Source organism: Sturnira hondurensis, unplaced genomic scaffold (assembly GCF_014824575.4).
Source record: "Sturnira hondurensis isolate 20B ecotype Veracruz unplaced genomic scaffold, ASM1482457v3 Scaffold0024152, whole genome shotgun sequence".
Classification (NCBI taxonomy): domain Eukaryota; kingdom Metazoa; phylum Chordata; class Mammalia; order Chiroptera; family Phyllostomidae; genus Sturnira; species Sturnira hondurensis.
Genome location: NW_028096783.1, coordinates 8237105 through 8255612, shown reverse-complemented (window position 1 = coordinate 8255612; position 18508 = coordinate 8237105). Strand labels below are relative to the sequence as shown.

Below are 18508 nucleotides of genomic sequence, written 5' to 3'. Positions count from 1 at the left end.
TCGGTTTTCCCACACGGGGGCCACAGCCATACCTACTCCTGACCGTTGTTGTACAGATTAAATGAGACAATACATTTGAAGGACGGACAGCTTCTTCTTCCTCTTCCCTCCTGGACCAACCCTCCCAGGAGGGCAGCCCTCCAGACCCTCCAGAGGGGGTGGCACTACCTTCTGTCTCGAACCCTGAGGGCTCCTTCAACTCCTGGCACCTCTGCTGCGGCCTCCCCTCCCAGGGACCATGTGGGGCCAGCAGGCGGGGCCAGCGGGGCCAGCGGGGCCAGGGGCGTCCTGGGATATTACCGGGGTGGAACTGCCACCTGACACAGGCGTAGGAAAGAGGCTTAAATACATCGTGTGCCAAGGACGCTCATCTGAGATGTCTTCACTTCCTGTGACAATAAGGACACGCTGGCCCTTTGGGTGCGCACGAACCCAAACGCGGCCAGTCCCCAGAGCTGCCTGTCCCTGGGCCTGCCTCAGGTGCCCTGCAGGGAGGGACCTGAAGGGGGTGGGTGGGGCCTGGGGAGCTGGTCGGCCAGGCCGAGTCCCTTTCAACACCTGAGCTCCAGGCAGGGGTGCTGGCCGGTGGTGTCTTCCCTGGCCCAGGCCTGGAGGATACTCACGCTGGACGTCGATGGTGACCGAGGTCTCCTTCCCTCCGGGGACAGCTTTGTTGGTGGCCCGGCACACGATGCTCTGCCCGTTCTCCACGTCTCCAGGGGAGATGAAGAGGGTGCTCACGATGCTCTCACGCTTGCCATCACGAAGCAGGGTCTGGGGGGCGGGGTAGGGAGAGAAGGCCCCACGTCACTGGCTGGGGTGGCCTGGGCAGCTACAGGAAGAGGGAGCCCTGTGCACAGGAGGGGGGCAGCTTGGGACCCCAGGGTGCCTGTCTCTGCACAGAGCTGGGTTACCTTTCATCCCCCCGGTTTGGCTGAGTGCTGGGCTGCAGAAGAAATAAAGAAAAGCTTCCCATCGTGTGTGAACATCAGCCTGGATTTGCTGACCCCATGTTATAACGGAAACGAGGCTGCAGTCCCATGGACTGTAGTGACCTCCACCTGCCTGCCTTTCATTCGGGGGACCGCTGGGTCTGCACAAAGCTCTGAGATGTGTGTGACAGGCAGCGACGGAGTCTGGGGGGCTGCGGTTGGGGGCATGGGGTGAGGGTGGGGCTGGGGGTGATGCGGCCAGAGTCAGTGCACATGGACTCTTTTTATTACTTCTATATAAACCCTTTCAACTTGTTGGACCATTTCACTTCCTGACCTCACGGCCACCCTGACCAAGTCATTGGAGGCACAGATGCCATCATCTTCCCTGTGACAGGTGAGCAAGCAGGGGAGACCAGGATAGCCATAGGGCTTGACCAGACTTACACCTCAGGGTGGAGGCAAAATAAGCCAGAGGGTCCTGTCTTGGGTTCAGGTGTGTCCCTCCCCAGACTCATGTCCCTCTGGAGCCCCAGCATGGGACCTCGTTTGGGAACAGGACCATCGCAGATAAGTGAGTAATTAGTGATTTGTTGAGAATCTGGAGACAAGATTATCCTGAATTTAGAGTGGGCCCTAAATCCAATGGCCAGTGTCCTTATGAGAAGAGGAAACAGAAGGGGCACAATGGAAGGAGGAGGCAGAGACTGGAGGGAGGCCGCCACCAGCCAGGGCATGGTGGGAGCCTCCACAAGCCGGGAGCGGTCTCTCTAGGCCTTTGGAGGGAGCATGGTCCTGTCAAATCTGTAAGCGCAGACTGTGGCCTCCACAGGTGGGAGACAATGCGTTTCAGTTGTTCCAAGCCTCAGGTGCAGCACTTGGTTAGGGGCCCCAGGAAACACATGCAGATCCTGGGCTTTTGGCCCCCATCTTCCATTCCTGTTTCCACAGCACCATGAGGTCGTTCTGCAGCCAGTCCCGCCATCATTGCTACGCCCCTCCCTCCCCTGCACCCCTTTTCAGTTCCCTCCCCATCAGTTTGGTGCCCTGGAAGCTTAGTGAGCCTACCGGTGGCCCACTAAGGTGGGTGCGTGCTGGGGACGGGTGCTGGCAGGAGGGCCACTCCCAAGGCGGGACCATTGGTCCTCAGAGACTACTGATTCTGGGAAGGATCTTAGCTCCTTCCAGAACATGGGTGCCAGGCGCAGTCTTATTTTGCCATGATCAGAGCCAGGGAATAGGATAATAGTCTTTACTTCCTCAGAACCGTCCTTAAAATAACCGCGACATTGTTTCTAATCTCACCAGACTCCAGAAGGAGGGGCAGATGATCTCTGTTTAGCAGAGGAGAAAACCAAGTTCAAACGGAGCCCAGAACTTGCTGTGCAGGGCTGAGGGTTTGCACTTGAGGATGGTGACCGTCAGCCACGGCCCTCCCACCACAGCTCCCTGACAGCAAGATGGCGGGTGGTACGACCTCCACTTAAAGGCGGCAACAGTGAGAAGCCCTGTGTAGCCTCCAAGGTCCCCGGACTGTGAGCAGCACCACGGAGGCTGAGGGGACCGCTCTCTGGGTCCACGGGTCAGCCCGGTCCTTCCCCGCTGGGGCGGAGCTTGTGGCCTCCAGGACTGGACCCGAGCCTCTGCCCAGATCAGCACGTCCTGCACAGACTAAGCCAGACTCTGGGATGCTGCAGGGACTCAGAGAGCAGGGCAGCCGTCCACACTGTTTCTTCTGGATGCCCCCAAACTGCCTGGGTCTGGACGGGTGCTGGTGGCTCGAGGCCTCAGGGCACATCTGTCCCTCAGCCCTGGGAGGAGGGGTCCTCGGAGAGGGGGTGGGGACAGGGATGTTGCCAGTCTGAGCCAGCCTCGGGGCAGCCCGGGCTGCCAGGGAATCGGGCTTAGGGCCAGAGTGTGGAACTGGAGGCAGGCCAGTAGAGGGACCTGCCCAGGGGCCTGAGAGCGAGGGACAGGCGCAAGGGTTGAGCCCCAGCCCTGACAGCCGCTGGCCGCCTGGGGCTCCGCTGCAGACCACGGGAGCCTGTAAATAGCCAGGCGATAATAAGAACAATTTCCTGAATGACAATAAGACCTGGAGTAGGTATGTCTATGTGGGGGAAGGTCAGTACTATCCCCACCCCCCCCCCCCCCCCCCCCCCCCCCCCCCCCCCCCCCCGCCCCCCTCTTCCCNACAGGGGACATTTAAATATGTTTGCCTGGGCCAGGAGCCCTTCCACGATCTGCTCTTTGCGGGGGAGGGCAGGGCCATCAGGGTGCTAGTGGGTGAGGAATCGAGGCCCGTGCTCCTAATTAGGCCCCTGGATTGCCTCCCCACCTCCCTCCCTCCACCCAGGCTGCTTCCCTGCCTCAGAACAATGATTAATGACACATTTACTGTGTCTGGGTGTGTGCTTTTCTGGGAAATAAAAATTCTGGTTCAAGTTGTTTGTTCCATCTAATTAGAGGGAAGGGAGATGCATTCATTGAACTGGGTGGAGGGGAGTGAGGCAGGCAGGCTCTCGCTGGCTCCCAGCTCTGGGGGGCCCCCCCGGGGAGGGGCTGGCCGGTGGGGTGCCCAGAGTATGGCCTCCAAGCTCACCCTCATTATCTCCTTCCCTCTTTCCTTCCTGATCTTCTCACTTCCCCTTTTCTTTCCGCTTTCTCTTTTCCTTCCTTCCTCTCTTACACACCCTCCCTTTACTGATATGCAAAGGAGCCTTTGCTTTGGGTGGCCTTGAAGGTTCCAGGCAGGTCTCCCATTCTACCATTTGCTGATTCTGGTCACAGCCCCACCCAGCCTTCCCTCCCAGCTCCTTCCCTCCCCTGAACTTGGCTCCAGGGACGTGCTGTGGGTCCCGGCACTCCCCCCACTCCGCCCCCACCTCTTGTTTCAGAAACCGTCGTTGGCATCCGATCAGCTCATCTGATGAATCGCTAATGGTGGGTCCTTCCTTTCTGAAGCCACCGCCTCCAAGGCCTGGGGTAGCAGGCACTCCCTCTGGCTTGGTTGCACTAGCGTGTGGCCACATCCCAGCGCAGGCTGCCCGGGAGACCGCCAGGGCAGCTCCTGGGGATGCAGTGGGACCGGCCAGTCTGTGTGGGCAGGTGACCTGGGCGCAGGGGTGAGCGCTCCAGAGCAGTGGCCTTCGCCCATGGGCTTCCTCCTCCTGCCTGCGTCCAGGGAGCTTTGGGACTGCCCCAGGGGCTGCCCCTGTCTGTGCCCCACCCTGAGGGCAGGCTCTTGGCTCTCAGTTGGCAGTGGCCCTGCAGGCTGGGTTGCCCAGGGACAGAACGCACCCTGGGTGTGGCTGCCCAGTGCTGGCAGCAGGGGCCCTTCTGCTCTGTCCCTGGGGCCTCTGCTGGGCAGTGGAGAGCCAGGCTGAGCACAGAACGTGGGAGGCCTGGTGATGCCTGTTGGGGACCCCAGGTGATGAGGACAGAGGTTTGGAGGGAGTGCAATGGGTGGGGCACCAGCACTGTGCTGAATAGGGGGATGCTCACGGGTGTGCAGACAGTCTCCAGGGGCCTTGAGTGAGACCCAACTGCCTGGCAACAAGGCCTCCCTCCCTCACTCAGCTCCCCTGTCCCCTGTCTGTTTTTGAATCATCTCTCTGGTCTCCTTGTTACAGCTTCCTGGGGAGTCCTCCAGGGCCACTTGTCACGCCATGGCTTGAATAGGGATTCGAGGGAAGGTGAGGCCACCGCAGGGCTGGCTGCCCAGACCCTGCATCACAGGGGCCCTCATCCTTGTGCCCTGGGGCCAGGAGTGGCACCCTTCACACAGAAGGCCGCAGGCACCCGTAGGGACTCTAGGACCCTAAGATAGACTGACAGGGTGGGGGCTGTTGGGGTGACTGGTGGGGAGAAAGAGCTGGGCCCCGGTGAGGGGGTGGGAATCCAGGGCCCGGTGAGCCCCACAGTCCTGGCAGAGGCAGCCCATTGGACAGGCCGCTGGAGGAAGCAGAGAGGCAGGGCTGGAGGGTAAGGGCCTTCTGAGTGGGTATGCACATGACTGTGCCGAGAGCTGGCCCCTCTCCAGGGCCTAGGCCGCATCCCCGCACCTGGCAGCTTCGAGCGAAGCAGCGGGTGGGGCAGGACCTGGCTCCCTGGGGAGACTTCTCTCCGGGCTCAGCCCCTACAGTCTTTCTTCTGCTTGCACAGCCTGTCTTGCCTCCCCCGGTTTGTGTGTGAGTCCGGTGCCAGAGAAGAGGGGCCATACGGAGAAGATGGCCCAAGTCTGGGGGTGTCCAGGAGGAGGACTTTGGAGAGAGGCCTGGCACTGGGCTTCTGCACCCAGACACCTGCGGGAGCCCTGGGTGCTCACCTGGGCCAGGTGCTCTGGAGGCAGTGTGATGAAGGGAGCTCTGCCTTCGGGACTCAGAAATGCCAGTGGGAATGGCCCCCACAGTCCTGGGGGGCTCTGGGGCGGGGGCGGGCAGCAAACAGCCCTGCTGGGCCACCCACCCTTCTCCATGTGCTCCAGGTTGCAAGACCCTAGCTTTTGGAGCTGGCAGATACTTGGCTGAGGCCTGAGGTCATCAGGGCAGGGCCCTAGTCCAATAGGACTGGTGCCGTATAAGAAGAGGAAGCAGGTTCCAGAGACCTCTCCCCGGCATGCACAGAGGGAGCAGGCCTTGTGAGGACACAGAAGAAGGTGCCACCCGCAAGCCAGGAAGACAGGCCTCACCAGAAACCAGCCACTGCCGGCACCACGATCCCGGACCCCCAGCCTCCAGAACCGTGAGGAGACAAATGTCTGCTGTCGAATCCCCAGGCTGTGGTGCTTTGTTTGGCAGCCCTTCCCTACTAATACAGAGTGTCTGGTCCAACCCCTTTGTTTTACAGATGAGGAAACTGAGGCCTGGGGATGACCTCCTGGGGTTACACAGAGCGGAATGGGAACCCAGGCCCCCGGCTGCCCAGTGCAGTCCTTCCTGCCACAGGCCAGTAGGGGTGAGAATGGGTGGGTGGGTGGAGGGTGGGGCATGACCTCCTGCTCCCGTTCATGGTAGCACAGTGCCAGGCAAGGGGTCAAGGTGGTCCCCGCACAGGTCCAGCAAGTTGACTCTCACCTCTCTTTTCACCAGTTGAGGGTGTGTCCCCTGCAGGACATAAAGCCTGGCGTGGGCCAGGCTGGCCCAGCCTCAGGAAGGGACTGGACAGATGCCCAGACTGGAAGGAAAACCCCTTCCCTTTCCTTTCCCCCTCCACTGCAGGACACACTGCTGTGTCAGGCTTTTGTATTTTGTAACCCCGCAGGGGGCTCCTGCTCAGGACAGGGGCGAGGGACACATCTCTCACCAGGCAGCTTCCCCTCCCCTTGCCTGGACTTGCAGGAGGAAAGACTTTTGTCTTGGGTTCTGGCACCCAGCTCTGGGTGGGGACCTTGATCAGCAGCCCCAGGGTTGACTCTTTGGGAGGGTGGGGGTCAGCTTTGGACAGGAAGGACACAGCCTCAGAGAAGGGACAGGCCACCTCACGTCCTCCCCGGAGGGTGAAGGCTTTGCTTACCTTGCTAAGGACCTTGGAAGGGGTGCCAGGGTGGGTCGGGAGTGGGGAGCAAGTGGTGTACCTCCAAATCTCTGAGGCCACGAGCAGAGGGGAGAGCAGGGTGCTGCCTTGCCCAAGGCCCTCCCATGTCTCTGAGCAGCTGCCCACATGTCTGAGACTGGAGAGGCTCATGGGAAGGAGACTAGGGTTCTGTCCACTCGTTGGCCGAGCAGGGCTCTCGCTCCCTGTTAGACCGCTGTGTTCTGCCTGCAGACCGGGCATCCCTCCTTCCAGGTCCCGCTCATCTTTCGAGGGTCTGTGACCCAAAGCCTGTCCGCACCTCTAGGCACAATCTCCTTGAGTGGAGTGTGCAGGGCGCTGTTTTGAAGTGCACCTGGGATTCCGTTGTCATCCAGGTGGGGCGAGGCCAGCAGATCACGACTGGCCTGCCATGGAAAGGTAGTTTGTTACTCAGGGCACCCAGAGGTGGGGGCCATACAGGGCAGCCCTCGGCCTGTCAGGAGGCTGAGCAGGAGAGAAAACCAGGCTGTGAGCCTTTGTTGTGGTTTTTCTGGGGGCCCCCCTCCCGGGCAGGGTAGGCAGTTGGACAGGTTCTGGTCGGCTACCAACCTGGAGTAGATGGGGGCGGGAGCCAGGCCCTGGGGGTGGTGTGGGTTAGTGACCCTGGACCTGGCCCTGGTCATGGAGGGTTGGAGGACTGCAGGAGAGAGGGGGTGGGGAGGGGAGCGCCCTCTACTGTGCGGTTTGGGTATCAAAGGCACATTCTCAGCACATCTCTAGGAACCAGTCAGCCCGGCAGGAAGGGCCCTTCCTCACAGGAAGGCCTGCGGATGGAAGATAAGCTACACTGGTCATTCAGGTGTCAGTGCAGGGCAGTCGAAGCTTGAGGCACTTCGTGTGAATGGGGAAGCAGCACCCCTGTGGGCGGGCAGGCAGCATGGGCGCAGGGCGGGTGTCAGTGTGGCCCCGGACAACACGCACCTGAGCGGTCCTACCTGCAGCCCTGGAAAGGCGGCCAGACTTAGCAGATTGAAACACAGGGCTCTCAGGTGCAAATGAATTTCGGAGAAACAGTGAATGGTTTTTTACTGTAAGGAGGACCCATAACTGAGCACCATACACTATTTGGGACATGCGTATACTGAAAAGTCATTGGTTGTTTATCTGAAATGCAAAGGTAACTGGGCATTCCGTATTTTACTTTAGTTTATTTTTTATTTTTAGAGAGAGGGGAAGGGAGGCAGAAAGAGAAGGAGGGAAGAGTCGATATGGACATCAATCCATTGCCTCTTGCACAAGCCCTGACTGGGGATCAAACCTGCAACCCGGGCCTGTGCCCTGACCAGGAATCGAACCGGCGACCTTTCACTGTGTGGGACGGCGCCCAGCCCACTGAGCCACACCCGACAGATCAGGCCTCCCTCGTGTTATCTGGCAACCCTAGGGCCTGGGCCCTGGACGCTTGAGTCCTCAGTCTCCTCCTCTGACACGGTTACCCCGGAGAAGAGAAGAGGAAGAGGAAGAGAGAGCGAGGGAGAGAGGAAGTGACCCCCAGACAAAAAGGGAGAATCAGACGTGACTGAAGGGCGGGCGAGTGGAGCCGGAGCTGCAGAGGCGGGGAGAGCGGGACTNGCCTCTTGCACAAGCCCTGACTGGGGATCAAACCTGCAACCCGCGCCTGTGCCCTGACCAGGAATCGAACCGGCGACCTTTCACTGTGTGGGACGGCGCCCAGCCCACTGAGCCACACCCGACAGATCAGGCCTCCCTCATGTTATCTGGCAACCCTAGGGCCTGGGCCCTGGATGCTTGAGTCCTCAGTCTCCTCCTCTGACACGGTTACCCCGGAGAAGAGAAGAGGAAGAGGAAGAGAGAGCGAGGGAGAGAGGAAGTGACCCCCAGACAAAAAGGGAGAATCAGACGTGACTGAAGGGCGGGCGAGTGGAGCCGGAGCTGCAGAGGCGGGGAGAGCGGGACTCCGCCCACGCAGGCCCCGCCCCTCCCTCAGCCCGCCTATCCTGCCCAAGACTCACCTTGGAGTAGGTGGCCCCGTTGATGACCTCTCCCTTCCGCAGCCAGATGATGGAAGCCGCGGGCTTGGCGTTGTCTGCGTGGCAGGTGAGGTTGAGGGGGTCCCCTGCCCGCAGGCTGATCACAGGCCCCCCCAGGATGACGGGGTCATCGGGCGGCACTGTGGGGAGAGGAGGAGAGAGGTCAGGCAAAGGGAGACTGGCCCCTGCGGCTGGGCAGGCCTGCTGAGCTGGCAGACGTGATGGGGCTGATGACAATAATCATCACACTTTAATAAACATATAATCCCCTTATAGTATAATCATAACAGCAGCAGTAATCCTGGACATGTGCATTGTGTTTATTTTCAGAGGACGTTCTTTGCATTGAGTCATCCTCTGCCCACCAGGAATCTGTGAGGGGACAGGGCAGCCGTCCTTGACCTTGTTCACAGTGGGAGGGGCAAAGCTCTGGTGCCTAGAGAATAGCTGTAGTTTCTTTCTTTTTAACTTTTTTTAAAAAAAAACAAAAAACAAAGCACCGTCCCATCTGTCATCTGGTTGAATCCTCACAATGATTTTGCTAGATGAACACGACCATCATCCCAATGACACGTCCGACACTGAGGCGCAGTGGGGTTCGGGGACTGGCTCAGGGTCATGCTGCCAGGAGCGGCAGAGCCAGGGCTGGAGGCCAGGCCCCTCTCCTCTCCAGGGCAGGGGACAGGCGACTTTGCAGGGCTGGGAGGGCCGTGCGGCCCCTGGCATCGCCTTGGCATTTGTCCTTCCGGAACTTTCCAGCACCCTTGCCCCGGAGTGGCGGTGGGTCTTCCTGCGCGCCACGGGGAGTGCCAGGAGGACGCGGACATCTCCCCCGGTGGCCTGCACAGAGCCTGGCGCCCAGTCGAAGGTCCACAAACGTTCACTCATGCTGGGGGAGTCTCCCCATCATGCCCATGATAACGACAGGGTGCAGGGTGGCCAGCTATGATGGTCCGCGGCCATCCTTTGGAGAAGAGGCCCAGAGAAGGGAAGTGACTGCCCAAAGTCACACAGCCTCTTCTGATGTAAGGTGTGTAGACACGCGGCAGGCGCTGGGCTTCTGATGCTGCCTGCCTGTCCCTCTGGACCAGGCCCTTCTGGAGGCCTGGGAAGGGCTGACTGCATGTTTACTGGGGAATGGCAGAAGGGTGACTGAGTGACAAGCTGGGTTCTAGCGCAAAGGACCCCAGTGGCCAGACAAAGTCCATTGGTCCGCATAGACCTTGTGCGAGCTTCCACACTGTGGGCTGGGGGCAGATGGCTGGGGCGGCCCAGGCCCCCGAGCATCCAGCAGGCTTGGCCTCGAGGTTTTGCCCTCCCTGCTCCAGGCACACCCTCACCCCGGGGCTCTGCCCCTCCCTTCCTGCCTTGACCAGGCTGCGTTGAGAATCGCAGCCCAAGCAGTGCCAGCCCCCGGTGTCTACTTCCTGAGGGAGAGCGAATCCTCTGGGCTTCCTGACACCCTCACCAGCCCGGGCTCCTCCCAGGGTCCTGGCCCAGGGAGGAAGTCTGCCCCCTCCAAACCATCCCCCACCCGTGGGAGGCCCTGGGCACAGACAGGGTGTGGGTGTGGGCCAGACAGTCAAGACACCCACCCTGCCTACTGTGCACCCCCTCATTAGTGCCTGGGGTGTGGGTGTGTTCTGAGAGCAAAGGGAGGCTAAAGAGGGCTTCCCATAAATGGAGGTGGGCATTACAGTTGCTGCTGAGGGGACTTTATCTCCCCGGAATGGGCGGCCCCTTCCGGCAGGGAGGGCTGGGGCTGGGTCTCCTGCCCCCTTCCTTCTGTGCAGACGGCCTTCTCCCCACGGGGTGTCTGGGGCAGAGCCACCCCAGCTGAGCTAGCTGAGAGCCAGGAAAATCTGCAAGAGCCACGTGGAGCTTTAGGAATAGAAGAAAGAAGCGCACAGTGGTGTGGCAGAGTGGACTGTGCCCTCTGTCAGAGGGTGAAGCCATCATAGCAGTCCCTGTATCGGGTTCATTTCCTCCAATATAAAGTGTGAAAGTTCTACAGAGGATCTGGAATGTTCTCTCCAGCACTGACATTCATTGGGTCTGAGGGAGTGGTTTTTAACCCTGGCTGCACCTTAAAATCTGGGAGAAATTTTTAAAACCGGGGCCATACTGACCAACTAAACTCAGTTTCTGGAGGTGGGCACCAAGCAGCAGGAGCTCTATCTATCTATCTATCCATCCATCCATCCATCTATTTGAGAGAGAGAGGAAGTGGAGGGGGGAGAGGGAGAGAGGGAAACAGGGATTCGTTCCACACATGTAGGCATCCACTGGTTGCCTCTTATGTGTGCCCTGACCGGGGACCGAATCCGAGTCCTTGGCATATCTGGACAACACTCTCACCAGTTGAGATACCCAGCCAGAGCCCAGCACCAGGAGCTTTTAAAGCTCCCAGTGGGACCAAGTTTCATGAAGCGACTGTCTCTGGAGCTTTGCTCAGGCTCCTAACTCCCTGGATCACAGTGTGGAGATGGAGGAGGCCTTTCCCCAAACCAAGGACAGGGAGGGGCACAGCCCGTCCTTCCTGCTCCTGCAGGGCTCTGCTGCAAACACGGGAATAAGGGCCTGAAGGCCAGGGGAGAGGAGTGTGGGATTATGCCGTGCCAGGACTCGGGTGCACACTCACTCACACACACTAACCTCCACCCGCAGAATGGTCCTGATTACATCTTCCCAAATAAGTGGTTATCACACCGGTTATTCGTGCAGCTACGCATTATTGATTGGCCTTCGCCTGGCTGCACAGCAGATGGGTGGGCGGGGGGGGGGTGCAGATGGGGCTGGGTGTGTGGGGCGGGGTGGGAGGATGTTTGGGGGCCCAGAGGCTGAATAGAAATCAACAGTCGCCCTCGCAGCTGCAGCTCTCGTGTAAAGAGGGGGGCACTCATTACCTCTCTATTCAGAGGGGCCCAGAGCTGAGGGGAGAAAGTCTGGTGCAGCCCGAGCCTGGACATGCATTATTCATGCAGCCCCCTCACGGGATTGGCTATTATCCTGAACCACGATAGAGTTTGGTCTCCTAATTTTTAATCACAGGGAAGGTGGAAACATTAGCCTTTTGTGATTAATCTGGAGACAAAAATAGTTGACTGTGTTGGTGTTGGGCTTGTTGTCAGTCGGGAAGAAGGCGTTAACTGTTGGGTGACTGAGGCCTAGGGCCACCTGAGTGGGTCCCAGGGAAAGCGGGTGCCCAGGGCTGGGAGCCAGGCTAGGGAGGCCACCACGAAGGCCCAGACCGGCGGCACGAGGGAGAGCCCCATCCGGCTGGCTCCGTGGCATGTCCGACACGGCAGGTCATGAGTTAGGGCTCTTCAACTGACTGTGGGGGTGGCTGGCTATTGGCAGTTGACTCTCCTGTCCCCCAGGATTTGGGCAGGTGGCAGGGGCCTCTCTCCTCCATCCTGCCTCCCACCAGCCCTGTGGGCTGTCACCCATGAGTGGGCAACGTGGGGCCCCCGTCTCTCTCTTGTTGCAGACTTTCTCCAAGCTCTGCTGTCAAGAGCAAGGGTCCCCCGTGGGGAGGTGGGCAGGGGGACACAGCCAGTTCTGTGCTCACAGAGAGGACTCGGAGGCCAGAGAGCATGAGGGGTAACCCCAAGTTATTGTGAGGGAGGGCGTGGAGGGGTGGGCCCTGGGCTGGGTGTGCACCCTGACACTGGTGGAGGTAGAGCTGTCGTGGTTTTATGCACCGAGGTTTTTCGTGTCGTTTTACAGATTCTGTGGCTCAGGGGTGTGTGGAACCACTGACCGCGCCCACTGCTACCTGTGTGATGTGCTCCCTTAAGGATGCCCAGCATCCCCTCGGGCCGCGTCCTGCCCATTATCCCAACGCTGGGGCAGCTCTGCCTATGTCTGTGGCATCCAGGCCCCTCAGTCTGAGTGTCAGAGGGCGAGGGAGCAGGGGCCGAGCTGGCGGCTGGTGCTTGAGAACCGTCTGTTGTGGGAACGGACCCATGCCTCGCTCACTTTAGTTCTCTGCCGGCCCAGGTTCTGAGACACCTGGAATCCTAGCAGCCTCTATTCCTCAGGCACTTGCATGCGCCACCTACTGGCCAAAGTGAAGAACCGCAGAATGTAAAGACAGGACTGGGGACAAGAGAGACTGTGTTTAGGAATCTGCTTCCCAGGGCAGCTCAGCATTAATTCAGAAAATTCACATGGAGTGCCCACTCTGTGCCAGGCCCTGTGTGAGGCGCGGGGACACAAAGCTTCTGCCCACGTGGAGTTTATATCCTAGCGGAGAGGTGGGCAATAATGACTCCATGCATAATATATTTTGGGGTGTTGGTAAGTGCTCAGGAGCCAAGACCAGGTGGGGCACAGAGAGATCCTGGGTAGGCCCCCCGGGGCTCTCTTCTGCTTTTTTCCATTCGCTCTGGAGACTGTTCCCCGTGGGCCTGCTCCTCCCAGCACCTGCTGTTCCCCACACTGCCTGTGGAGAAGCACATCACTCTCCGACGGACCCCCCAACAGCAGCCGTCAGGCTGATGGATCCCAGACACATGTATGGTGGGGACTGGCACCTCCGGGGAATGACAACGCTTTCTGGACTCCACCCCCTTCGCCCTGCCTCATCATGCATCCTCGTGCATTCTCAATCTCAAATGTGCCTGTCTCTCAGCCCACCTAAGTCCTTCTGGCTCAGGCCCTCATCCTCTTCTTCTTGTTTAATCCTCACCCGAGGCTATGTTTTTATTGATATTAGAGAGAGAGGAAGGGAGAGAGAGAGAGAGAGGAAGACCGATGGGGGAAACATCGATAAGTTGCCTTTCATACGTGCCGGACCGGAGATCGAGCCTGCAGCCCAGGTACATCCCCTGACTGGGGTCGAACTCGCCACCTTTTGGGTGTGGGGTGACGCTCCAACCAACTGAGCCACCTGGCCAGGGCGGCCCTCATCATTTCCTGCCTTGATCATGCTACCTGACACTCTCTCCCTCATGCCTCTGCTCTGTACTGTGCCAGAACGGTTGGCACGGAAGTCTGGTCATTCATCCGTCTTCGCCCGAGTTCATTCACTCTCCATTTGCTGAGAGTCTGACAACCCTTGGTTTGGGGTCTTTCTAGGAGTATCGCTGTCTGGAAGAAGTCTGAATTCCATGGCTCCTGGCAGCCTCTCCAGTCTCATTTTCATCACTCTAACTCAAATTCTCCCTGTGGATCAGNCACTCTGTGCCAGGCCCTGTGTGAGGCGTGGGGACACAAAGCTTCTGCCCACGTGGAGTTTATATCCTAGCGGAGAGGTGGGCAATAATGACTCCATGCATAATATATTTTGGGGTGTTGGTAAGTGCTCAGGAGCCAAGACCAGGTGGGGCACAGAGAGATCCTGGGTAGGCCCCCGGGGCTCTCTTCTGCTTTTTTCCATTCGCTCTGGAGACTGTTCCCCATGGGCCTGCTCCTCCCAGCACCTGCCGTTCCCCACACTGCCTGTGGAGAAGCACATCACTCTCCGACGGACCCCCCAACAGCAGCCGTCAGGCTGATGGATCCCAGACACATGTATGGTGGGGACTGGCACCTCCGGGGAATGACAACGCTTTCTGGACTCCATCCCCTTCGCCCTGCCTCGTCATGCATCCTCGTGCATTCTCAATCTCAAATGTGCCTGTCTCTCAGCCCACCTAAGTCCTTCTGGCTCAGGCCCTCATCCTCTTCTTCTTGTTTAATCCTCACCCGAGGTTATGTTTTTATTGATATTAGAGAGAGAGGAAGGGAGAGAGAGAGAGAGGAAGACCGATGGGAGAAACATCGATAAGTTGCCTTTCATACGTGCCGGACCGGGGATCGAGCCTGCAGCCCAGGTACATCCCCTGACTGGGGTCGAACTTGCCACCTTTTGGGTGTGGGGTGACGCTCCAACCAACTGAGCCACCTGGCCAGGGTGGCCCTCATCATTTCCTGCCTTGATCATGCTACCTGACACTCTCTCCCTCGTGCCTCTGCTCTGTACTGTGCCAGAACGGTTGGCACGGAAGTCTGGTCATTCATCCGTCTCCGCCCGAGTTCATTCACTCTCCATTTGCTGAGAGTCTGACAACCCTTGGTTTGGGGTCTTTCTAGGAGTATCGCTGTCTGGAAGAAGTCTGAATTCCATGGCTCCTGGCAGCCTCTCCAGTCTCATTTTCATCACTCTAACTCAAATTCTCCCTGTGGATCAGAATCACCTACTTGGACTGAGTCGCTCTTTCCCGATTGTCCCTCTCCATGTGTTTAGCTAACCTGGAGGCTGGGCAGCTTGGGCCCAAATTCTGGCTCCCACCTTTATTAGTTTGTGGCCTTGGGCAAGTTGCTTAGCTTCTCCGTGCCTCAGCTTCCTCGTTTGTAAAAGAGGGGGTGGAATAAAATCAGATGTGCTGTTTAGCTGCCAGAGTCAAGTAAGAGGAGATGTGGGAAACACCATAAATAGTCCAGTGTCGTACTGATGTTGTATGTTATTGGTTCTGTGAACAGACTGCACTCATCCCTTGAAAGGTTATGGACAGAGTGCCCAGGGCATAGAAGTCTGGTGTTCACTTTCCTTGGGAAAGTAGGAGTTTCTCTCTCTTTTTCCTCTGCCCTGTCCTCACCAGGCTCTGTAGGTCCCTCCAGTCCCTCCACGACCTGTGCCCACGAGAGTGAGGCCTTTGCTGCGGAGGCAGTGGGTGAGCCCAGCTGACTCATGTGGCGCAACAGAGATGAGCCGACTCAGCCGAGTTCAGCCGCCTGCTGACTCAGAGTCGTGCGTGGGGTGGTTTACTAGGCGGCAAGCCTAACCGATGAACTCAGCAGTAACCCGCCATCTGGGGACCACCCACATGTCTGGCTCCTGTAGTGGTCTCAGACCCGGCCGGCGGCATGAACTCTCTCTTCATTCCTCTCTGACCCTTTCTGCCTCCAGCATGGCCAGGTGACTGTTCCAGAAGCTCAATCTCTGCTACTGAGCAGGATCACTGGCTCCCAGCTGCGTCGGGAGGAAAACCAACTCGGCACAGAGGGCATTTGAGGGTCTTTGCAGAGAGGCCTTCCTTCTCTCTCCAGCTCCTTCTCCGATGCTTGAGCTGGGCCTGCGCACCTCGCTGCCTGGAGAGCAGCCCTTTTACAACCAGGTGCACTTGCCTGGGGAGTCCCCTCTGCTGGGGATGTCCCGACTCCAAGTCTTAGTTGGCTGGAATCCCATTGCTTCTTCCACCAGTTCAAAGGCTGCCTTTGCTTCGTGAACTGGTTGCCTCCTCCAGAAAGCTCTATTTCAGAGTCAGCGCCTCTGGTCCCTCGTCTAGCCTCTGCTCTGCCTGAGACTCTGCACCACTTCCCTGAGCTCTCGGGGCCGGCTGCCGCTGCTGTCAGCTGTTCCAAGAGCGTGAGTCCCTGGAGGCCTGGCCCTCGCCAGGTTCTTTCTTCCCCCTGCATGTGGTATGGCGTCCGGCCTGCAGCGAGTGCCTCGTTCTTCTTTGCTGCCTGGCGCCTTGCCCGGACTACTGCATGGGAAACCACGCTCACCAGGTGCCCCAGCCCTGCGCCGGGCTCTCTACGCGGCACTCAGCACAGCCTGGTGCTCGGACCCGGGGCTGGCTTCAGGTTCCCCACGCTCCAGACCAGGGGCCTCAAGGCTCTTTGCATGTCCCCCTCACCTGGCATATTTCCTCGGACGTGGTAGTGAAAACCCCAACAGCAATAATATAAATAACGGCTGACATTGATCCAGGGCTGACAAGACTTCCAGAACCTTCAGTGCTGTAAACATCACCAACATTTAACCCCCACCACAACTGTACATGAGGTGGACACGCTGACCCTGGACACTTCAGAGGTGGGGAAACTGAGGCACCACGTGGTTGAGTCACTGGTGCACGTGAGCAGCGGAGTGCACAGGGAGTCCTCTGTTTCTATCCCCGTCCTGTGGCCCAGCCCCAGCCGCCCCGGGTGTCCTGGTCGGTGGCTGGCCTGGAAGTCCTGGCAACCCAGCATGGGGATGCGGAAGCATGGGAGGCAGGAGGGGCCAGAGGGAGGGTCCAGGGTGGTGAGGTGAGAGGGGGTGGGGGCAGGTGCTGTCCGGGATGAAGTCACTGATTTCTCCCTCAAATGAGGAAGGGCGAGCATTCTGCTTATTCCGGATTAGACCTCGGAAAGGGGTCTGAGCCTCTTATCAGTGAGGAGCTGTTTGTGAGCAGGTTGTTTCGTTAACACGGAGCAGACAAATCCACCACCGGATGTGTGCAGAGCGGAGGGAGGGGAGAGTGTGAGGGCCGGAGGGTGGCCGACAGGGTGGCCCCTGTGGGCCACTAGGGAGGTGGGTTGTCCTGCTGAGGAGGGGACTCGCTCCTTTGTCCAGCTCAGCTCCTGTGTGGATGGGCACAGGACAGCTCGACAGCCCTTCCTCGGCGTGTCTGCCAGTGACCGGCCCTCGGCGTGTCTCGCACCTGCCTTGCAGTGCCGCGCCCAGCCTCCCCCAGGCCCTCAGCTCGCCCCGAGCAGCCTGGTGTCGGGGCTCTCCTGACCACCTGGCCAGGCCCGGGAAGCGATCGTGGTGCACGGAGCCGCTGACTTGTTTTTAATGCTTTTAAAAGTGAATTATAATTGACATTCGATATTAAATTAGTTTCAGGTGCACAGCGTAGTGATTCAATATTTTTATACATTACAAAATGATCGCCACGGCGAGTCTAGTTACCATCTGTCACTCCACAAAGCTATTACGGTCGTATTGACCATGTTCCCTGGGCTGTACATCACCGCCCGCGACTTGTTTTCTCACTGCAAGTTGGTCCCTCTTCATCCCCGTCACCTCTTTTGCCCCAGCACTTGCTGAGACCCCACAGTAAGCTCATGCTGTGGGCCCCCACAGTGTTCTTATTTCACAGGTGGGGAGACTGAGGCCAAGCCACCTGCGGTAAGTCACACCTGTCAAAGTGGTGGAACCAGACACCTGGATCAGGCCCACGAGTCTAGTGACCTCAGTGCTGCGGGCCACACGGGAGCAAGAACCCGTCCCCGAGTGCTGGGTGGCTTCCCCAGTTCCAAGGCAGCCACCCTGACCCAGCAGGAGACCGGCACGGCTCAGGTTGTCTGCCTGGGTCCAACAGGAGAAAGCAGAACTGATGTGCTTGATTTGGCTACAAGCTCCCTGTCTGGCCATGAGCCTCACAGGGGAGCCCGGTGGCTTTCCCCAAGGAGGGAAGGAGGCAGGCGGGGGTGGGGGGCAGGAAGCCTCCCCAACCAGGACCCGGAGCCTCAGCGGTCTGTGCAGAAACCGAGGGGTACAGGCAAAGGGTTGCCTCTTTCAGAGGTTTCAGGAATAAATGGGAAAGGCCAAGGGTGGGCATCCAAAATGAGAGTCTGGGCACACTGCTGTTTGCGTGATAAAACGGTGCCTTTGCTCCCCACGGCAGTTGGTTGAAGGTGTGGGAAGGGAAGGCAGAGCCAAGTGTGAGAGAAGTGTGGGCAGGGGACACATGGGGAGAGACAGGCGAAGGGGGAGATGCAGAGCCGAGCCAGGGCCGAATGACCCAGCAAAGCCCAGCGTCAGGAGGGCCAGTGGGTATCCCTCTAAGGAGGAGCCCGAATGCTGATGGCAGCCCTCCAGGGAAGGGAGGGGGAGGGGAGGGGAGGGGAGGGGAGGGGAGGGGAGGGGAGGGGAGGGGAGGAGCGAAGTGGTTTGCCTGGTCTCTTGCCAGGATAACTCCCTTCAGCGAATCTCAGAAAACCGTGAAATGTACCTTTCAACTCTACGCCACATCTTCAAGTCTACTGTTTGCCAGAATCTGAGCCCTGTTTGAAAAAGTCTGAATCTCTAAACTTAGAGAAGGGCAGCATCCTGGAATTCATCATGAGAAGTGTCGGAAGGCTCATCTACCGTTTGGCATCACAGACCGTTCGGGAACCTCCTGTCCCCCTCAGGGCTCTCGGATGGACCGCGCGTCCCCGCAGCTGGGGAGCATGGCCTTTCTCTTGGTGCAGACGGGGCGTACTTGAGAGTCCTTCCCACTCCCAGGGTGCTGCCGTGAAAAGTGCCTCCTC

The 18508-nt window shown here is 58.9% G+C and overlaps 1 protein-coding gene and 1 long non-coding RNA gene across 3 annotated transcripts in view; one reads left to right on the top strand and one right to left on the bottom strand.

Annotated features, from left to right (window-relative positions):
- Window positions 1-18508, bottom strand: part of KIRREL3 (kirre like nephrin family adhesion molecule 3) — a 114281-nt gene that overhangs the window by 32511 nt on the left and 63262 nt on the right. For both annotated transcript variants that reach the window (XM_037038192.1, XM_037038193.1), the window contains exons 4-5: window positions 8480-8637; window positions 624-774 (exon numbers count right to left, since the gene is read on the bottom strand). In XM_037038192.1, coding sequence (XP_036894087.1) covers window positions 624-774; window positions 8480-8637 — 309 coding nt within the window. The remainder of the gene's footprint in view (window positions 1-623; window positions 775-8479; window positions 8638-18508) is intronic.
- On the top strand, window positions 8154-9929 carry LOC118981428 (uncharacterized). Its single transcript, XR_005065343.1, has 2 exons — window positions 8154-8564; window positions 8828-9929. It is a non-coding gene; the product is annotated as an uncharacterized LOC118981428 (long non-coding RNA).